Source organism: Stegostoma tigrinum, chromosome 22 (genome assembly GCF_030684315.1).
Source record: "Stegostoma tigrinum isolate sSteTig4 chromosome 22, sSteTig4.hap1, whole genome shotgun sequence".
In the NCBI taxonomy this organism is placed as follows: domain Eukaryota; kingdom Metazoa; phylum Chordata; class Chondrichthyes; order Orectolobiformes; family Stegostomatidae; genus Stegostoma; species Stegostoma tigrinum.
Window position 1 is genome coordinate 26,626,521 of NC_081375.1, and position 21,450 is coordinate 26,647,970.

Here is a 21,450-nt window from a genome sequence, read left to right on the forward strand (position 1 = left end):
CTTGTAAACTATACAGTGTTAAACTGCTTTAGTTTGGAGATTCTTTGTGCAATTATACCACTAAAGAAACAAATGATGTTTCAAGTTGAACACCAAAATTGTTCTTTTCTGACGATGATATTATTAACTATTGCTCTTTAGATTTAGTGCAAGTAACCCCTGTGGATAAACAGATCAAACACTTTGTGTAAGTCATATCCATACTTGATAAGCATGACCATAATTTGTGAAAACCATGAATAGATACGACAAACATGATCACATTTAGTCCTTATGAATATTAAGTTACCCAGTACTATCTAATTAATCATAGATAGGTTGGAAGGTGTTGATTAAGACAGAACCTTGTCTGAAAATCTGTGCCTTTTTTTTCTGAGCCTTCGTTCCTGGATCCACTACCAGTAGCATTGGTACTGCACTACTTATGCCAAAGTTTACAGAGTTGGAGGAAGATCATATAAAGCAGTAGGAATCAATGGCCGTAGGGTTCATCTTGGGTTGCCGCCTGTCTGAAGATGCCATCAAATTGGCTATAGGACTCAAGTTCATGGAGGAAAAAAATCCCTAATGCACGTTTTGATATTGGAATGAAAAATATTCTTCAAATGTTCAGGGATCTTCAAAATGATTTGAGCCTAGGTTCACAACTGAGTCCCAGGTTTACTCAGTTATAGGCCAGGACACCTAGTTCGATGTTATCATACCAACATGTTGCTTTCCTGCAGGCTGTAAATGGGAAAATTTTGATTTTCCCCAATTACAAGTCATCTTGCGGCAGAACGTCCATCACAAACAAGGTAATGTATTAATTGTCAGAGTTGATCAAGACTCAATGTACACGAGTCTTGCTGTACTTGGTAGCAATGCTGGCAGAGCTATAGAATCCTCTAGAAGGGCGGTTACAGATGCTTTGCCTCTGAAAAATAGAACATTGCTTAAAATTACTCGCTCAAACCTTCTCTGATTTTTCTTGTCATTAGATACCACATGTCCAACTTGACAGATGGTTGTTGGAGCCCCGTCAGGCCATCTGTTTTCTTCACAACCAAAATGGATGGCACTGTGGATACTTGGGACTTATTGTTTAAACATGGTGAACCAACCCTCAGTGTTAAGGTACTATGATCAATTGCATATCTGCAAATGAAAATAAAAGTTAGGACAGGTATAAAGTATGTTGCTGCCTCGACATCACTTGACATAATTGCATAAAGTCAAGATCCAGTCTTTGTATTTTCCGGAAGAGAATCCTGTACACTACAAAGATTAAGAACCTTGGTTACTTTTTCTCTTTGTCTTCCCTTCTTGCCCTAAGTATATTGAAGCAATAATGTTGGTGATATGAACATTTTTCTTTGACATCCCTCCTGCACTTTTAATTTTCTCCTCTTCTCACCAATCATCTCTGGAAACATACTTAGATATAGTCTTGAAAATGGAGTCGCTGGTAGAGATGTTGGTGAAGAAGGTGTTTGGCATGCTTGCTTTCAATGGTATAGGAGTTGGGATGTCATGTTGTGGCTGTGCAGGACATTAATGAAGCCACTTTTGAAAACTGAATATAATTCTGGTCACCCTTCTATAGGAAAAACGTTGCAAAAATTGAGAGGGTGCAGAAAAGATTTACAAGGATGTTACTGGGTCAGGAGGGTTTGAGTTATGTGGAGAGGCTGGCTAGAGATGACCATTTTTCCCTGGAACTTCAGAGACTGAGGGGTGACTTTAAAGAGGTTTATAAAATCATGAGGCATATGGTTAGGGTGCATACCCAAGGTCTTTTCCCAAGGTTGTGGAGTCCAAAACTAAAAGGCAAAGGTTTAAGGTGAGAGGAGAAAGATTTAAAAACCTGAGGGGTAACTTTTTCATGCAGAGGGTGGTGCATGTATGGAACCGGCTGCTGGGGAAGAGGTGGAGGCGAGTGCAATTACAATATTTAAAAGGCACCTGGATGAGCATATGAATAAGAAGGGTTTATAGGGATATGGGCCAAATGCTGGCAAACAGGACTAGGTCGGATTGGGATGTCTGGTCGGTGCAGACAAATTGGACCAAAGTGTCTGTTTCTGTGCTGTACGACTCTAATATCTTCCTTATTTATTTGTGGTCATTGAGCTGGAATTATTTCCAGCCAGGTTAACAGCAAATTGTTCAGGAGCAGGGGCCATGCTCATTTTATCCATCTCTTAGCCAACAAGCCTTGTAACTATTTGAAGTCTCCCAATCAACACTTTGGCTAAGATTTAAACCACATCCAAGTCATTGAGAACATAGTATTTCTTCAAACTCATGTTCAGGTAGGATTATCTGGAGATGCTGTGATTTGTTGCAGTATAACTGACAAGGAAGAAATGTTTTCTTTCTACGACAGCAAAATAATTGTTATGCCACAGAGCTTTTCAAGTTAGTTTAAAACATTAAGAAGCAAACTGGTTGCATAATTGGTGGAGTTCTTTTGCATATTCTGGATTTGAGTATTATGTCTGCTTAATTCAAATTGACTTGAAGCATTATAAATTAGACCATTCAACAACACTGCACTGTGATATGATTCCCCGCTTGGAACTCAGTCATGAATACAGTCATGTTGCTTTGTCAAACTAGCCTACTTGATTATACATGTGTCAAATGTTAACCTTTACTGTTATTGTTACTGCAGCATCATGATCCATTACAATGTTTATGTAATCATTCAACTGTTAAATATCCGGAATCCCTAACATTCTTAACTGCATCATAGCAGTTACCAACACAAAAATTTAAAATATCAACTATTCATTACAACATTTGTACACTCTTTTGAAAAAGGTAAAATACTGGATTCTGGAAACCTGAAACAAACAGAGAATGCTGGAGGAACTAAGGAGGCCTGACAGCATCTCTGGGGAGAGAAACAGAGCTTAACATTTTGAGCCTAATATGAATCCTCTTCAAAAGTTTTGAAGAAGAGTCATTCCAAACTCGAAATGTTAACTCTCATTCTCTCTCCACAGATGATGGTAGATCCACTTACTTCCTCCAACATTATCTGTGTGTGTTTTATATGTGCTTAGCTTGTTATATTTCACATCTGATTTTAAAATCTGAGTGAATTGCAGGGTCTAAGAGTTGAGACTGTTGCAGAGTTGCAACCAGAATTGTATGCGGCATTCCAAAATTAGCCTTACCAATGTCCTGCACAGCCATATCATGATGCCCCAATTCTTGTACCAATGAATTGCAATGTCAAAGTTACTTGGAATTTTCAGCATTGAGACAAATCATTTTGCCCAAATAGTCAACGCTGGTACCCATGCCCCACACATTCCAACCCTCACCCTAATTAGTCTACTTTATCAGTACATCTTTTTATCTCCTCCTCTTCTGTTTATCTTATTTTCTCTTTAATGCAGCTTCGCCTTCCACATCAACTGCTCCATGTTTCCCATCTTAATCACTTTTTGGGTAAAAGGGTTTTGCTCTAATTCCTTCTTAGATTTATTAATTTAATAGATTTTCATAGATTTTGTAGGTTATATTTAAGTGTTTTTATTTTGGCTTCTCTGACAAGTAGGAATATATTCTCTGTACCCATTTATCTACCTCTAGTAGGTTAAGACTCAGACTTCTGTTTTCTTAATAAAAAATGTATATTTTGCTTTTTAGTTCTAATTTCTGGTAGAGCTGTTAAAGGAACCAGGAAATGGATGCTGTCAGGCCTAGAGGTGTGTACGAAACATCTAGGAACCATTATAAAAATTTCAGTAAGGAACATTATAAACAAACAAACTTGAAAAAGATGCAGGATTCAGTGCACATCCTCAAAGTGGGAAGATATTTTTTGATACAAAAACAGAAATTGCTGGAAAAGCTCAGCAGATCTGGCAGCATCTGTAGAGATCAATCAGAGTCAACGTTTCAGGTCCAGTGACCCTTCCTCAGAACAGTTCTGAGGATGAGCCACTGGATCAGAAGCATTAACTCTGATTTCTCACCACAGGTATGCCGCACCTGCTAAGCTTTGACAGCAATTTCTGTTTTTGTTTCTGATTTACAACATCTGCAGGTCTTTCGGTTTTTAATAAGATATATTTTGACTCATAACTCTCGATGACTTGAAGGGAAATACCTTACACCCATTGGTGTCTATGCTCCCTGGCTGCTATGTTGTGTTTCAGGGCAACTTGCTTTAACCCAGTTCTGCTTATGAAATGAATCATTAAAAGGCATGTTTGTCGTAAATTGCATATCTAATGAAAGGTCATTGACCTGATATGTTAAATCTGTTCTTCACTCCACAGATGCTGCCTGGTCTCTAAGAATTTTCATCATTTTCTGCTTTAATTTCAGATTTACAAATCCCACAGTCTTTTGTTTTCATTTTACCACAATCTAGTTCTGCTTATAAACCTGGTAACCCGTATATCAGTTTGAAATTCCTAGTCATAGCTGAAATCACGACTAATATAGTTTTTAATTTAGCTAAAGCTAGAGTCTTTCTAATTGATGTGTACAAAATATCATTATAATTAATTGGGAGGATCACCTCATAATGTGAATACCAATGGTACAGGAATATTGTCTTGATTATCGTATTGCAAACATACATTCAATTTTGAAGCACATCCTTAATATATTTACTTTTTTTTAATAATGTAATTTTGTTTCCTAAATCTGATTTCCAAAGAAAATGGAACTGTTTAATGCTACAAGGATGCACTACATTGTCTAAAAAGTTACAATTTATACCAAATAAAAACCAAAAGAACTGCAGATGCTGTAAATCAGGCACAAAAACAAAGTTGCTGGAAAAGCTCAGCAGGTCTGGCAGCATCTGGGAAGGAGGAAACAGTTAACGTTTCGGGTCTGGTGACCGAGGAAGGGTCAGCAGACCTGAAACATTAACTCTGTTTTCTCCTTCACAGATGCTGCCAGACCTGCTGAGCTTTTCCAGAAACTTTGTTTTTGTTCCTACATTTCATACCAGTCTATTACTATAATGAGCTCACGTAGATTAGGGGGCTCACAAAGATTAGGGATGCTTAGGGGGTAACATTTAATTCCTGGTTCCAGTGCAAGTTGTTATCTTTTATTGAGTTGTTAATGGGCATTGTTTTAATAAGCAAAGTATTAGGTGGTTTAATTTTTTAAAGCATTTTCATCTATCCTCAATGTCATTCCACATATTGATCTTTTCTCTTGTGAGAGCTAGGTAGTAGTATGATTCTAATCAACTCTACAAACGTCTCTTAATAATGTACTGCTTGAAGATACATCAATATGGCTGAAAAAAGTTCATCTTTCCCTCTATTCCTGTTTAGAAGGCAACTTGTCATTAGCCTGCACCCTCCGATATCTAATCTGACCAAATGTTTAATTATATGAGGCATTGTACACACAAACTCATTCCAGTCACTGTGTGTAAAGTAAGCTGGAGCAACTTGTACATTGTACCTGTGAATAAAGAGAGTGTGTATGCATCACTTAAAGAGTCTTGCTAACAGGTTCAACTGTAAGTTGGTGCTTTATTCATTATAATAGAATTTATTTTACTGAGTATGGCAATTTTGATACATTTTATCTATTCTTGCATTTAAGACATAAGAGCACATTGTAAAGCATTATCTGGAATTGCCTGTTTGGAGCATCCTGACTCCTCTTTTGTTATTTTACTCCCTGTGGGGAAGCACCTGGCATCAGCTTGATGCTTATCATAATTAGAGAATTCAGATTACAAGCTCAGACAGTAGAAAATGGTAAGCATGAATCGACCTCTACCACTGAATTGCTTTTAAAGGATTAAAAGATCATCTGTGAATGTTCTTATTAAGTTGCAATCTAAGAAAATATTTTCAAATGGAAAAGGAACATGCAGCTTGTGCTCCTGAGATGCTGCATGGCCTGCTGTGTTCATCCAGCTTCACACTTTGTTATGCAGCTTTTTGTACTTGTCTTTCTGGCACTTCAGCCCTCTTATCTTTGCATTCAAACTTTAAAACTCCCCTCATGTCTTTGATTTCAGTACCTTACCTAGCAGATTTTTGGAAGTGTAGTGAACATTTTGGGTGAATATTTTTGTTTTTTTCCCAATGCATGATATAAATTTGAATTAATTTTTTGCCTGAATTGTGTAACATATTCTAAAGCAATATTTTTATTCACTTTGCCTAATAATTTTTCAAAATAAGTGGTCATTTTATGAAACTGAAGTGTATAAATGTTTTAACAATTCTGTTGCTGACCCCATATTAGTTTAAGTTCTATTTCAATTGCTACAAAATGGTTTTAGTTTGCGCATATTTACTACATGGATACATGCAGCTATCACAATAGCAATATTAAAAGTTGTGATGCAAGTACTGTCATTTTAATTGGTATTTGGTGTCACATGTCAGTGATGGAATTTTTCTATTTCTAAAGTGCCATGATAATGAAAAGTCTAGAATAATGTACTTTTTATTTCAGCCTGATATAATACAGATAAGGGTGTCATATTGATACTGAAGGAAAGTTGAGTTTAGATACAGTTGCTAAGTAAAAAGGGAGAACCAAGTGTAATGTGTTTCATTGTCACATTGCTGCATTATGACATTTTTTTGTAAATAAATTCACCTTACTTCCTCTCCCTACCCCAAACATTTAGGTGTGTGATGAAGCTCTATACAGTTTGCGCATCCAAGACAATGGCCGATTGCTTGCCTGTGGTTCTCACCGAGGCACAACAACACTTCTCGAGTATTCATCAGGTTTCTGTACTTACCAGAAAAATGAAAAAGCACTTGCAAATGCGGTGAGTGTTCTGAACAAGAATGTGTGATCACCATTTCTGCAGTCAGCTTGTCTCCACTGAGCTGTAGTTTTATTTTTAAAATTAATGGAACACATTACATCAAAAATTATTTTAAGTAAAACTACAAATCTGAAGGGTGTGCTTCAGATCCAAAAATGAGTGAAATTGCTGGTAATATTGCCAAATTATGTAATTCTAACAAAATCTAGAGTGTATGATGTGAAATAATGCTGATTTAACATTGTTTGGAAGCTGTGGCCTCTGTCAAACTCCTTGACATTGTCTCTGCATTGTCTTAATGAAATCACTGTTTGGTGCCTTCCTGAATAACCCTTCTCAATTTTGGTAAGATGTTTGACCTCTTCAGGGATGCTTTGAGAGCATTTCCGGATCCTCCTGAGAATCTCCTGGACTTGTTCACTTCACAGTACAACAGAGTTGCTTGGAGACTCTGATATCAGGCGTACCAATGATGTGTTCAACCAAGCACAAGGGTATTCAGTGTTTAACATCACAATACTGGACATGCTGGCTTGGGAGAGGATGCTGCTGTTGCCACTGGATTTGTAGAAATTTACACTGGCTTCACTGATTAAGTCTTAAACACACATAGTGACAGATGGATCACTACTGCCTAAGTAACCACAAGCTGAGTCTCAGGTTTTTGATTTTAGTCCTCAAATATTTACATTTAGCAAATTCAAGAAAAATGTAAGAAACACCACCAGTCATGGTCTTTTTTGGTGTCTGCCTTTGACTCTGTCAACCACAAAGTTTAATTGACAACTCTCAAAAAATTTATCGCTGTTACAAGGGACCACATGTTTTCATTTGATTACAGACTGAAAATGGTAAAAATGGACACTGCTTTTAAAAGAAGGAGAATGTACAAGGTAAAAAAAATTGAACTGCCAATGCTGGAGACCAGAAAGAAAAACAAATTGTTGGAAATCTCAGCAGGTCTGGCAACATCTGCGGAGGAAAAGCAGAATTAATGTTTTGGGTCCAGTGACCCTTCAGAACCATGTTGTAAAGCAGGGTCACTGGAGACGAAACATTAATTCTGCTTTTTCTCCACAGATACTGCAGACCTGATGAGAATGTACGAAGAGTTATTTGCAGCTTGTAAACATTTGATTTTCCCAATTTTGAATTGGATTCCTCTGTTTGCTATTATGCTGTATTTTAAGTTAAATTAACAAATATGCTATTCTGTCTCTCCATGGGCGAAACCACTTAACATACTAAAAGTCAGTGAAGTAACTGGCACTAATCTGTTCTCCTGTAGGCCACATATATAAATGTTTCAATCTAATCATTGAGCAGAAGACATTAATTTCCATTCATCTGGCTGTTTTTCATTTAGACTGTTCTAGGCCATTACATCCCAAAGTATTTCCCAAATAATTGTAACCCAATTTTTAATGGCTTAGACTTTGTGTAAGTTCAGAATTTTAAAAAAATTAGATGTACATGAGCAGTTGAGTCTGGGCAAGGAAGCTGCATTTTTTTGAATGGAGAATGTGAAGAGAGGCTTCAGTTAAGAGGAGGGACAGGCTTCATTGGTTGCACAAAGAGAGAGGGTTCAGTTGCTGAGCAGAGAGGGAAACAGGAGTTGAGTGCTGTGGGCATTGATGAAGAGGTACTGTGTCTACAAAACAAAGATGCACTGTCTTTTAACAGGCTTCTTTGGGGCTTGCAGCTGTCAGGAACCAGTACAAAAATTACAGCAGCCATTGTTGTCCCTGACTGCACAACCCTAAACACCTGTCTTGTGACTGCTGAGGGTTGCTATCCACAATTTGGAAAGTGAGACTGCTTTTTTTTCTGGGAGAGCAAAACAAGATACAGAAAAAAGAGATCTATTTATCCATGCTCCAACTTTTTAACGGTGCCAACTAATCAGCAGTAAGACTTGATACCTTATGTTTCTCCCCTAGGTTGCGTGCTACTGTGTGGTTGTCTATGAATGGCAGCTATCTAGGCTAGCTGGCTAAGAGATATCTGTGAAGGCAACTTCAGAGTGGCAGTGGTGGGAGTGAAAATTTGTGCTCCATGATGCTATTGTCCCTCAGGCAGTTTCTCAGTTCTCTTTGTCATCTGGTGGAGCACAGAATGCCAGCATGTTTTAACCAGATTTCGATCCCCTGTCAAGCACCCAATTCACAATCACAATAGAAGTTGTCTGTGCTTGGATAGCAGCAGCCTGGCCTCTGTTTGAGCTTCTAGAGCAACATTAAAACATTGGTAGGCCTTTGTCTTTGCAGTAGAAGCTGAAACTGCTCCATCATGGTTAGTCTGGCAGCATTTCCATGGAGGTGTCCGCCACATTCACTGTGTAAAAGATGGGGTTCATGCTTTGCACAGTGGCCTGTGTCATGATGGATTCAGAATCTGCTCGTAGTCATTAATTATTAACCATCTGGCTATGCAGTAAGTCTCTATATCCACATTTGTCAACATTTTCCTTTATATTGCCCAAAAATGCCTCCATTCCTGCAACAGAGTTGTTGTATATTCACAGCATGCGTGATGGTGAAGCAGGTCGCAGTTGAATACCTGGAAGCAGTGAGAGGTTTGTATGATTTAAAGTTGTGTGAGGCAAGGAACTGCACAAGGGGTGTCTTCATAGCCCAATTACTGGGTGCCAGAGAGTCCATTGTCCTTGGTTCTGGTGTGGATCTGCTGTGTTTGGGCCAAGATGGGTTTTGGTTTTTGGGTCATGACTGGGAACAGGGCAGGATCAATACTGTGGCCTGCGATTTTGCTCCTTGGCCTTGGTATGAGGTTGAGATATAACATACAAATATTAAGAGTAAATTGTGTTTTGTCAAGGTGTGATGGATTGAACAGGGTGAGAGATGTGGTGTGGTGGTTCAAGATGTGATTTGTAAATGCACACAAGTATCTTGACCATTTGAGTCAGGTCATTAATTTTTTTAATGTACTGCTATCAGGTCTCTGGGGCTGTTCTCTGGTCATTTACTATCATTTCCACATGCTACCACATTCATTACAGGGCCATTCAGAAATTTCTTGCTCCCAACGAGAACATGGCCACCCTCCTGCTTTCACCTCTTAGCCAAGTGAGTCTGAGGCAATATCACAACTTATGCAACCCTTCCTCTTTCCTTGGAATGAAGTGGCCTCTCCGTCAAAGGATAGTGAGCATTTCTGTAACATTACTTTCATGAAGGGAGTGACATCTGGAGACATGGTTTCTAAGGAACACAAGTCAGCCCTGTGGAGAATGCAGTGGATGCCAAGTCTGAAAAGGTCATTGGTGTGAAGACCACATTGTGTCAGGCCACAGTCTTGAATTAAGAAGTTGCATGAACTTTTGTCTTATGTCTCATTTCTAAAATGTGCATGATATACTGAAAACTGCAGACCCATGTCCAAGAATTGGGGTAAATGAATTTCACACCCTTTCGCTAAAAACTCGTTCTAACACAAGTTGCAAACCACTCTGGCTTGTACTCAATGATTTTGGATTATCGTGAAATTATGCAATTTTGATAACAATCTCTTTTCCGAAATGGATAAGAAGTTAATATTTACATAAAATCAAAATTTTTAATAAAACTACAGGCTTTTAATGTTATAAAACAGAATGGATGCTATATTTTTTATCATTTATCCTTTGTAAACTGGGTGTAATTTTATGCCAATTCTGATTTCCAGTTTTAAGAGGTTATTTTATTAGTCTCATTTTGCCATTGCATTAATTAACTTAACATACAAATTTGTATCTTACATTTGGAAATGTACAAAATCCCATATTTTACAAAGATGATGGTGTGGTTTCTTGTCGATTATGTGAATATTATTTGAGCCCAGGCTGACTGCATCCAAAACTGCTGTTCTATAAATGTGGCATTATTTTCATTTCATTTTTAGATGTTTGAGAGGGAGACAAAACGGGAGAAGATTCTGGAAGCACGTCAACGTGAGTTACGTGCAAAAGAACGTGCTAAATCTGAACAAGGAAAGGCGGTGGAAAGCAAAGAAGTCGATGAGGAGGAGACAATTGAGTACAAAATTGCAAAGGCTGAGGAAACATTCTTTGAAACTATTGAAAAAGAAAGAGAGAGATTTGAGGTGGAGACGGAAAAAATGGACCAACAGGTACATTGAAGGAGAGTGAGGGATTTTTATTAATCTGATGGTGAGATGTACTTTAAGTATATTTATCAAGATGGTCCTAGAGGCAGGAATTTTAACTTTTGATAATGGTGAGGCTGCAGCTGGAATACTGTGTAGTTTTGGTCCTCATATTTAAGAAAGGATAAACTGGCATTGGAAGCAGTTTAAAAGAGATTTACGATAGGCTGATTCCTGGGATGAAGGGTTTGACTTCTCAAGAACAGCTAAACAGGTTAGGACTTTATTCATTAGAGATTCGAAGAATGATGGGTGATCTTATTGAAGCATGCACCATTGAGGGGGCTTGACAGGGAATGTTGGGAAGATGTTTCCACTACAGGGGAATTTCAAACTAGGGGTCATTGTTACAGAATAACAAGACACTAATTTAGAACTGAGATGCAAAGGAATTTCTTCTCTAAGCATTGTGAATATCTGGATTTCTCCAGAGTTATGGAGGTTAGACCACTGAAAGTACTTAAAGAAGGGGTGGATATTTGAAATAGTGAGTTTTGAAGGGTATCAGGAGCTGTCACAAAGAGGAGTTGAAGCCTAGGGAAGATCAGCCATAATCTTATAAAATGTTGGGACCAGGGGCTTGTGGTCCTGGTCCTATTATTTGTTCAAAAACAAGTGGGTTTGGGCTTGGCAAGCAATAAAAAAGTTAAGGTTCTCCAACTTGACCCCAGGTCACATCCAAACTAACCTACATCTTCAGAAGAGGGAGAATTGGCATGACTGGCCAATCCTCCTAAATGGAGGATCCAGACATTGTGGACCATGTTAATACCAAAAATATACAGAGTACAAGGAAAGAGTATCCTTGTAGTAGTAGTAGTAAAGTCTTTTAAGGAATGGAGTTCAAAAGACTCATTGCTTCCTGTGAGAAAAGTTGTTCTTCGCCTCTCTGTCTTAAATGGATGACTCCTTATTTTTAAACAGTGATCCCTAGTTCTAAGATTCTCCCAGAAAAGGAAACCTCCTTTCCACATGCACCCTGTTATGTTATATGTTTCAATCTAGTCACCTTTTTGCTGTTTTGGCATAGGACAGTTTAGTTTGGAAAAATGAATGCATTGCTCAAAGACTGCAGCAGTAGAAGTAGGCTATGGTTTATGGGCACCAGCATTTGGCAAAGTGGAGTTGTACTGTGATATACTCCTGAATTGTGCTGGTACAAGTGTTCTAGTGAACTTCAAAACTAGTGATCTAAAGAGGCTTTTACCCTAAATAGTTTGTGCAAATGATCAAATTTTGGAATATTTGATAAATCAAAAACTAAAGGCAAACCAAGTGAGAAAGGCATTAATGTAGTAAATATAAACCAATCAGGTCAGGAGAGGACAGTGTGTATGAATCTAAGAGTGCCTGAACAAGTAAAGCTAAAGGTTCCAGAAAGAACAATTGACAAAAGTAAAGGAAATGTATTTAAATGTATGTAGTCTTCAAAACAAAACATGAACTAATAGCACAAGTAAAAATAAACAAGTGCATCATCGAGAGACAGCTGCAGAATGACATAGTTTGGAACCGGAATATTGAAGGGTACATAGTATTTAGGATGAGTAGGCAACTGGGAACAGTAACCACATAGTAAGGTAGCATGTAAAGGAAGAAATAATGGGAACTCATCAAAAAATCAATGGGAGCTTTAATCAATCTAGAGACTGAAAAACTTCAGGTTGGCGTCGATAGACAGATGAGGAGCTCATAGAATGTTTTAGGAATATTTTCTTAATAAGGTATAGGGAGAGAGCAGTGTGCCCAAGACTGGCAAGTTAAAATAAATTGGAGCAATTATTTGGGCATGATAGTGGTGCTAACTAAAGGGTAGTAGCAAATTAGATTAAGGGATCGGTCAATAGAGATGCAGAGAAAGATGTTTATGGAGATATTTCAGAATGAAGAGATATATTCCTTCAAAAGAGAAAAATTCCAAGGGAGGACTCACCATCCTTGGTTAACTAGAAAAGTTAAAGACAGTATCAAACTTAAAGAAAAAAAGCATACAATTGTGCAAAAACAGGTGGCAAGACAAAATTTACAATCATCAAAAATATTACAAAAGAGAGAAAAAAATAGTGCATGAGAAAAAGCTAGCAAAAAATATAAAAACAGTAAGATTTTCTTTAGATATTGAAAAAGAAAAACTTACCAAGTGAGCATTGGTCCTACAGGAAGTGAATCTTGGGAATAAAGAGAGAGCTCTTAACATTACAAATATACATAATATTTCTAGAAATAGCTGTCAATCAAGAGAGCAGGACACACTCAAGAAAATTGCAATCACCAAGCAAGTTGTGCTGAGCAAATTGTTAGCCACAGCTCCAGTAAGTTCTGGATCCTGGCGCACTTCTTACTAGAGTATTAAAAAGAAAGGCTGTGTTTGTTGCCACCACAACTGCAGGGGTGTCCCCACAACTGCAGTGCTTTTGATGTCACTGCCATTGACAACACAGTGCTTGTGTAACGTGTCACATTTTATTTCATGCAGCAGCCTGCTGTGCCTGAAACAAATTAGAAAACTGTTGACGCAGTAGATTGCTCAGGAAGAGCCGTTTGGTGCCTCACCTGCTGTCTCACTCACTGCTGCTTTCCATGAGCGAGTAGCTACAAGGGGAGAAGCAGGGCAGGGAAACAGCACGACAGTGGCCACAAAGTTCTCATGTAATGGTGTAGGGTCAGCACCACCATCTGTGCATACACATTCTACAGCCAGAAAGCTGTGTCATGGCAGAGTAGCATCACTGATAACATAGGCACATGTACAGGTATATGGCATCCATCAGTCTTCAACATCTCAGCATGACAATGTAAATTCCGTGAAAGAAATGGCTAATGAGATAGTGGATGTACACACTTTGATTTTCCAAACTTCTGTAGATTCAGGAAAGGTACCATCTGATTGGAAAATGGTGAGTGTAACTCCTTTAATCAAAAGGGGAGACCAAGAACAGGAAACCACAGCCTCCAACCTCATTGTTCCCCAACCCCGCACGGCCCGTTTCTATCTCCTTCCCAGAATCCACAAACCTGCCTGCCCTGGTTTACCCATCGTCTCAGCCTGCTCCTGCCCCACCGAACTCATCTCCACCTATCTGGACTCCATTTTCTCCCCTTTGGTCCAGGAACTCCTCAGCTAGATCCGTGACACCACCCACGCCCTCCACCTCCTCCAGGACTTCCAATTCCCTGGCCCCCAACACCTCATCTTCACCATGGACGTCCAGTCCCTATACACCTGTACTCCGCATGCAGATGGCCTCGAGGCCCTCCGCTTCTTCCTGTCCTGCAGGCCCGACCAGTCCCCCTCCACTGACACCCTCATCCGCCTAGCCGAACTCGTCCACACCCTCAACAACTTCTCTTTTGACTCCTCCCACTTCCTACAGACTAAGGGGGTGGCCATGGGCACCCGCCTGGGCCCCAGCTATGCCTGCCTCTTTGTAGGTTATGTGCAACAGTCCCTCTTCCACACCTACACAGGCCCCAAACCCCACCTCTTCCTCCGGTACATTGATGACTGTATCGGCGCCGCCTCTTGCTCCCCAGAGGAGCTCGAACAGTTCATCCACTTCACCAACACCTTCCACCCCAACCTTCAGTTCACCTGGGCCATCTCCAGCACATCCCTCACCTCTCAGTCTCCATCTCAGGCAACCAGCTTCTAACTGATGTCCATTTCAAGCCCACCAACTCCCACAGCTACCTAGAATACACCTCCTCCCACCCACCTTCCTGCAAAAATTCCATCCCCTATTCCCAATTCCTCCGCCTCCGCCGCATCTGCTCCCACGATAAGACATTCCACTCCCGCACATCCCAGATGTCCAAGTTCTTAAAGGACCGCAACTTTCCCCCCACAGTGATCGAGAACGCCCTTGACCGCGTCTCCCGTATTTCCCGCAACACACCCCTCACACCCTGCCCCCGCCACAACCGCCCAAAGAGGATCCTCCTCGTTCTCACACACCACCCCACCAACGTCCGGATACAACGCATCATCCTCTGACACTTCCGCCATCTACAATCCGACCCCACCACCCAAGACATTTTTCCATCCCCACCCCTGTCTGCTTTCCGGAGAGACCACTCTCTCCGTGACTCCCTTGTTCAGTCCACACTGCCCTCCAACCCCACCACACCCGGCACCTTCCCCTGCAACCGCAGGAAATGCTACACTTGCCCCCACACCTCCACCCTCACCCCTATCCCAGGCCCCAAGATGACATTCCACATTAAGCAGAGGTTCACCTGCACGTCTGCCAAAGTAGTATACTGCATCCACTGTACCCGGTGCGGCTTCCTCTACATTGGGGAAACCAAGCGGAGGCTTGGAGACCGCTTTGCAGAACACCTCCGCTCTGTTCGCAACAAACAACTGCACCTCCCAGTCGCAAACCATTTCCACTCCCCCTCCCATTCTTTAGATGACATGTCCATCATGGGCCTCCTGCAGTGCCACAATGATGCCACCCGAAGGTTGCAGGAACAGCAACTCATATTCCGCCTGGGAACCCTGCAGCCATATGGTATCAATGTGGACTTCACCAGTTTCAAAATCTCCCCTTCCCCAACCGCATCCCTAAACCAGCCCAGTTTGTCCCCCCCCCCCACTGCACCACACAACCAGCCCAGCTCTTCCCCTCCACCCACTGCATCCCAAAACCAGTCCAACCTGTCTCTGCCTCCCTAACCGGTTCTTCCTCTCACCCATCCCTTCCTCCCACCCCAAGCCACACCCCCATCTACCTACTAACCTCATCCCACCTCCTTGACCTGTCCGTCTTCCCTGGACTGACCTATCCCCTCCCCACCTCCCCACCTATACTCTCTCCACCTATCTTCTTTACTCTCCATCTTCGGTCCGCCTCCCCCTCTCTCCCTATTTATTCCAGAACCCTCACCCCATCCCCCTCTCTGATGAAGGGTCTAGGCCTGAAACGTCAGCTTTTGTGCTCCTGAGATGCTGCTGGGCCTGCTGTGTTCATCCAGCCTCACATTTTATTAACCACAAGCCAGGTCGCCTCACAACTGACATAGGTATAACGTTAGTACTACTATTAAAAGACGTTGTGGCAGAGCACTTAGAAAAGAGGTAATTATGCACAGTCAACATGGTTTTGTGAAAAATAAATCATGTTTTTCAATTTATTGGCAATCTTTGGAAAAGTTATCTGTGCTGTGAGTAAAGGGGAACCGGTGATATACTGTGAATAGATTTCCGGAAGTTATTTGATAAGTTGTCACACGAAAGGTTCTTTCCGAAGGTAACAGCACGTGGTATAATGGGTAACATAGTGTCATGAATAGATGATTGGCTTAGCCAACAGGAAAAAAAAAGTCAATTTTTAGCTGGTAATATGTGAAGAGTGCTGTGCCATAGAGATCAGTGCTGGGACAGTAGCTTTATACAGTTTATGTATTACCTGGACGAAGGACCAAAGGTATGGTTGCTAAATTTGTTGATGACATAAAAATGGATGAGAAATTAAGTTGTGAAGGTGATGTAAAGTTTGTACAAAGGGACATGGGTTAAATGAAAGGGAAAAGATCAAGCAAATGGTATATAATATAGGAAAATGTTAAATTGTCCATTTCTGCAGGAAGAGTAAAAAAAAACTCTTGTCTAAATAGTGAGAGATTGTAGAACTTTGAGATGCAGAGGGATCTAGATATCCTAGTACCTCAAACATAAACGAATCAGTATGAGTGTATGGCAAGTAATCAGGAAAACAAATAGAATGTCATTGTTTATTGCAAGGAGAATTGAATACAGAAGAAGGGAGTCTGTGCTTTAGTTATGTAATACATTGGTGAGTCACGTGCATACTGTTGTTTAATTTGTTTACAGAAGGGGTACATACTTTGGAAGCACTTCAGAAAAGATTTAATTAATCATTCTGGGATTGGTCAGATTGTCTTATGAGGAAAGGTTGAACAGGCTAGGATTGTATCTATTGCGATTGAGAAGAAAAAGATTTTTTTTTGAAACATGCAAAATCTTGAGGGGTATCAACAGGATTCATGTGATAAGAATGTTCCGCTTCTATGAGAACTTAGAAATTGAGATTGCAGTTCTAAAATAATGTGTCGCCAATTTAAGAGCGATGAGGAAATCTATTTTTTCTCACAGAAGATTGAATCTTTGGAACTGTCTTCCTCAATAGGCAGTGGAACATGTCCCTGAATATTTTCAGAAATAGATTCCAAAGAAGTAAGGGTGTGATAGGTTATCAGACGTAAGTAGTCAGAGCCATGAAGTGCAGTTGAGTGGTCTACTTGTATTCCTAATTTGTATGTTCCTATGATAACGATTCATGAAAAGAATATGTAGTAGTGGAGTTCAAGCAGGTGTAGACTCTGGGAATGTTACCAAGTTGAAATTAAATGTTCTATTTGATGAATAGGATGCTCATCCTATCAGTAGCATTCAAAAGCTCAATTCTGTTTAGAACAGGGCAGTATAATTACAAAAGTCCTGATCTGTATTGAAAGATCAACAGATTTGGCGGGGGGAGTGCACAATGGCTTTGATCATCCTGATGTGAACTTGTATTAATACTGGCTGACATACATCATGAAGGAAAAATCAGCATTTGGGATTTGATGAAAGGAAGCTGAGTAACACAGCATCTGTCATGAAGTCTGAAAGTTTCAAACAAGGCATCGTCTTTACCCATCTATGCTAGATAAGGGGCTAATTATTTTTCTTAAAGTGCTGGAGTAACCTTGTAAATATTTTGAATTTTTACTCCTGCTTGTTCTATTTCATAAAATGGAGCAGTGAGCTTTTAAGACTTTAGTGAACACATGTCTGAAAATTGTCTACTGCAAGTAGGCCTGATAATAGTCCTCTGTAGTTAGGATGATAGTGAAATTAATTTAGCAAAAATACCCATCTCCATCCTTTTACACATCCAGATTAAATAATTTGAATTTTGGCACAAATTAAGCAGAAGCCTTAAAATGAGATTCCATGTTTGGTATTCAGGAAAAGCCACAAGTATACTTGTTTCAAATCAAATTGTTACAAAGTTGTGTTTTCTTTTAGGAAAAGGGAACATCAGAGGAAGATGATGATGAGGTGAGAACAGCTTATTGAATTTGATGGATTTCCTAATGCTTTGGTTATACTCCAAGTTAGTTTAATTATTTAATGTATCATGACCATAGCAGGTGGTCCTCAGTGCTCTGTAAATTGTAGATTTGCATAAGTTAGTACAATAGCCCTTAGCACTTTTTAAGAGTGCACTTTTAAAGAGGCCAGAAGCACAGCTTTAAGCTTTACACAAGATCAAAACGTAGTTTGGTGCACCATTTTTGTTGAAAGCTCTCAGTGACAACTGTAGTTATTAACTAAAAGTACAAATATAAAGATTAAAAAGTAGGTAAGGATCAAAGATATTTTATAAAGATGAAAGTGCATGAAATCTCTAAGATGGTTGGAATCCTGTTATTTGCTTGAAGATTCTCTTTCTAGAGTGAAGTGGTTAAAGACTTGAGGTCAGATTCAGTTGAAGAGCTGGAGATTGCTTTCATAGGTGGAGTGGACTGTTACAAGTGATAGGAGGGAGTGAAACTTCCATTTTGTTTTGCTTTTACAGCACAGCATGTCGTGTCCCATTGTAACCTGGTTCAGTAGCCTGGTCTTCCTTATCTGATGGTGCCTCAGACTTCTTAGGAGATTCTGCCCAAAATGGCTGATACAGATCAAAACTTAAAATGGCTGCTAATCCAAAACTGATTAATCAAGCTTCCATATTTGGTTGCTTATGTGTGGGATATAGATCCTATCAGTTCTTGTTTTAATTGAGATATTTAACTGTTAAGTATCTCAGCCTTAACTTGGATGGCTCTCATTGTGAGAGTGTAGTGCACTGGGAAGAGCTATACACACCTCCAAGGTAATCATTGTCAAGACATTTCTGTTTATCCTTGGAATGTTTGTTGAATCTCAAATGTTCTCTGGTGATTTCTCATGGGATAAGTGCAGCCTAGCCCCAATAGCAGTTGTAACCCAAAATCACAAATCTCTGATTTTTGGCAGCCATTTTAGTTCAGAATTAGTTCAGAGATAATGGGAACTGCAGATGCTGGAGAATCCAGGATAACAAATTGTGGGGCTGATGAACACAGCAGGCAAAGCAGCATCTTAGGAGCACAAAAGCTGACGTTTCGAGCTGAAGGGTCTAGGCCCGAAACATCAGCTTTTGTGCTCCTAAGATGCTGCTTGGCCTGCTGTGTTCATCCAGCCCCACACTTTGTTATCTTGTAGAATTAGTTATCCAGTTTAAAGACAGATTAGCTTGCTTTACAAAATGCATATTATAATTACACAGTCATGACCTATGTAAAAAATAGTTGAAGGTTCTGACTTCTTGTGTAGTTAGAATCTAATCATTAGTTCAAAGTTTTGATTCCATTTTAGACCTGCTGATATAAAAAAAACTCCCACTTCTTCCAGACCACCACCTGAAATTGTTATTATTTCAAATCTTAGTATTAGAAAATTGTGTTTACAAGAGACAAAAATTGAATATGAAATATGTTTTTCAAAATTGAAGCAGATTTATGAAACACTTCATCAGCTGGTGGATCAAAATGTTCTATTTCAGTCGAAGATGCCACGGTGAATCCTTTTCTCAGGTTACTGCATACTTCTAATTTGAGCTTTTATCTCTTCTTTAGACGGATGAGTACTAAATGGAGAATGCAATTTGAGACTGCAGCATCAACTGAATAAATTAATTCATTTTGCTTAGTTATTGAAGGAACAGCCAACGTCCAGAAGATCAACACCTTGAAACTGTGTATTGACATCTGGACATTAGATGCACCTATTTTCATAGTTTGTTAACTTTATTCAAAATATGTTTTTTTTGGATATTTAAATAAAATTTCTAGCTTGTCTTTGCAATGGCTTTCATTTATAAATGCTGCATTCTAAAAGATTTATTGAGCATCAACAAAGTAAATTTGTTGCAAAATCAAGCTTCCTTGTGTTGAAAAAAATTGTCTGTCAAGACAAGTGACACTACCATAATGTACATTCTTTCTAAACTTTTGCTCCAACAGAGACATCTATTCCACAACTAGGAAACAGTTGAGGAAGCCACTTTCAAAGCCACAATTAAGTTTGGCTGCTGAAAGCAGTCATCATGCTCTTGAATTTTCATGTTCTTCAACCAGGTTAACTTTGCAATGAGAATTAGACCATAAGACCGTAAGCCATAGGAGTGGAAATAAGGCCATTCAGCCCATCAAGTCCACTCCACCATTTAAATCATGGCTGGTGGGCATTTCAACTCCACTTCCATGCACTCTCCCCGTAGCCCTTGATTCCTTCTGAGATCAAGAATTTGTCAATCTCTGCCTTGAAGGCATCCAACGTCCTGGCCTCCACTGCACTCCATGGCAATGAATTCCACAAGCCCACCACTCTCTGGCTGAAGAAATGTCATCTCATTTCAGTTTTAAACTTACCCGCTCTAATTTTAAGGCTGTGCCCACGGGTCCTAGTCTCCCCGCCTAACGGAAACAACTTCATAGCATCCACCCCTTCGAAACCATACATTATCTTGTAAGTTTCTGTTAGATCTCCCCTCAACCTTCTAAACTCTAATGAGTACAATCCCAGGATCCTTAGCCGTTCATCATACGTTAAACCTACCATTCTAGGGATCATCCGTGTGAATCTCCGCTGGACATGTTCCAGGGCTAGTATGTCCATCCTGAGGTGTGGGGCCCAAAATTGGACACAGTATTCTGAAAGGGGCCTAACTAGAACTTTATAAAGCCTCAGAAGCACATCGCTGCTTTTATATTCCAACCCTCTTGGGATAAACAACAACATTACATTCCCTTTCTTAATTACGGACTCTACCTGCAAGTTAACCTTTAGAGAATCCTGGACCAATACTCCCAGATCCCTTTATACTTCTGCTTTGCGAATTTTCTCACCATTTAGAAAATAGCCCATGCCTGTATTCTTTTTTCCAAAGTGCAAAACCTCACATTTACTCACATTGAATTTCATCAGCCATTTCCTGGACCACTCTCCTAAACTGTCTAAATCTTTCTGCAGCTTCCCCACCTCCTCAGTACTACCTGCCTGTCCACCTATCTTTGTATCATGAGTAAACTTCGCCAGAATGTCCCCAGTCCCTTCATCCAGATCATTAATATATAAGGTGAACAGCTGTGGCTCCAACACTGAACCCTGCAGGACACCACTCGTCACTGGTTGCCATTCCGAAAAAGAGCCTTTTATCCCAACTCTCTGCCTTCTGTCAGACAGCCAATCCTCGATCCAAGTCAGTAGCTCACCTTGAACACCATGGGCCCTCACCTTGCTCAGCAGTCTCCCGTGAGGCACCGTATCAAAGGCTTTTTGGAAGTCTAGATAGATAACATCTACTGGGTTTCCCTGGTCTAACATACTTGTCACCTCTTCAAAGAATTCTAACAGGTTTGTCAGGCATGACCTCCCCTTACTAAATCCATGCTGACTTGTTCTAATCTGACCCTGCACTTCC

General features: G+C 40.0%; 1 protein-coding gene across 7 annotated transcripts in view; it reads left to right on the plus strand.

Annotated features, from left to right (window-relative positions):
- dnai2b (dynein, axonemal, intermediate chain 2b) overlaps positions 1 to 19,832 on the plus strand; it is a 68,515-nt gene extending 48,683 nt beyond the window's left edge. For 5 of the 7 annotated variants that reach the window (XM_048555540.1, XM_048555541.2, XM_048555538.2 and 2 more), the window contains exons 10-14: positions 981 to 1,116; positions 6,620 to 6,766; positions 10,667 to 10,894; positions 17,967 to 17,999; positions 19,604 to 19,832. In XM_048555540.1, coding sequence (XP_048411497.1) covers positions 981 to 1,116; positions 6,620 to 6,766; positions 10,667 to 10,894; positions 17,967 to 17,999; positions 19,604 to 19,618 — 559 coding nt within the window. In that variant the 3' untranslated portion in view covers positions 19,619 to 19,832. The remainder of the gene's footprint in view (positions 1 to 980; positions 1,117 to 6,619; positions 6,767 to 10,666; positions 10,895 to 17,966; positions 18,000 to 19,603) is intronic. The other 2 variants (XM_048555543.2, XM_048555545.2) reach the window with 1 other exon arrangement.
- The last annotated feature ends 1,618 nt before the right edge of the window (positions 19,833 to 21,450 follow it).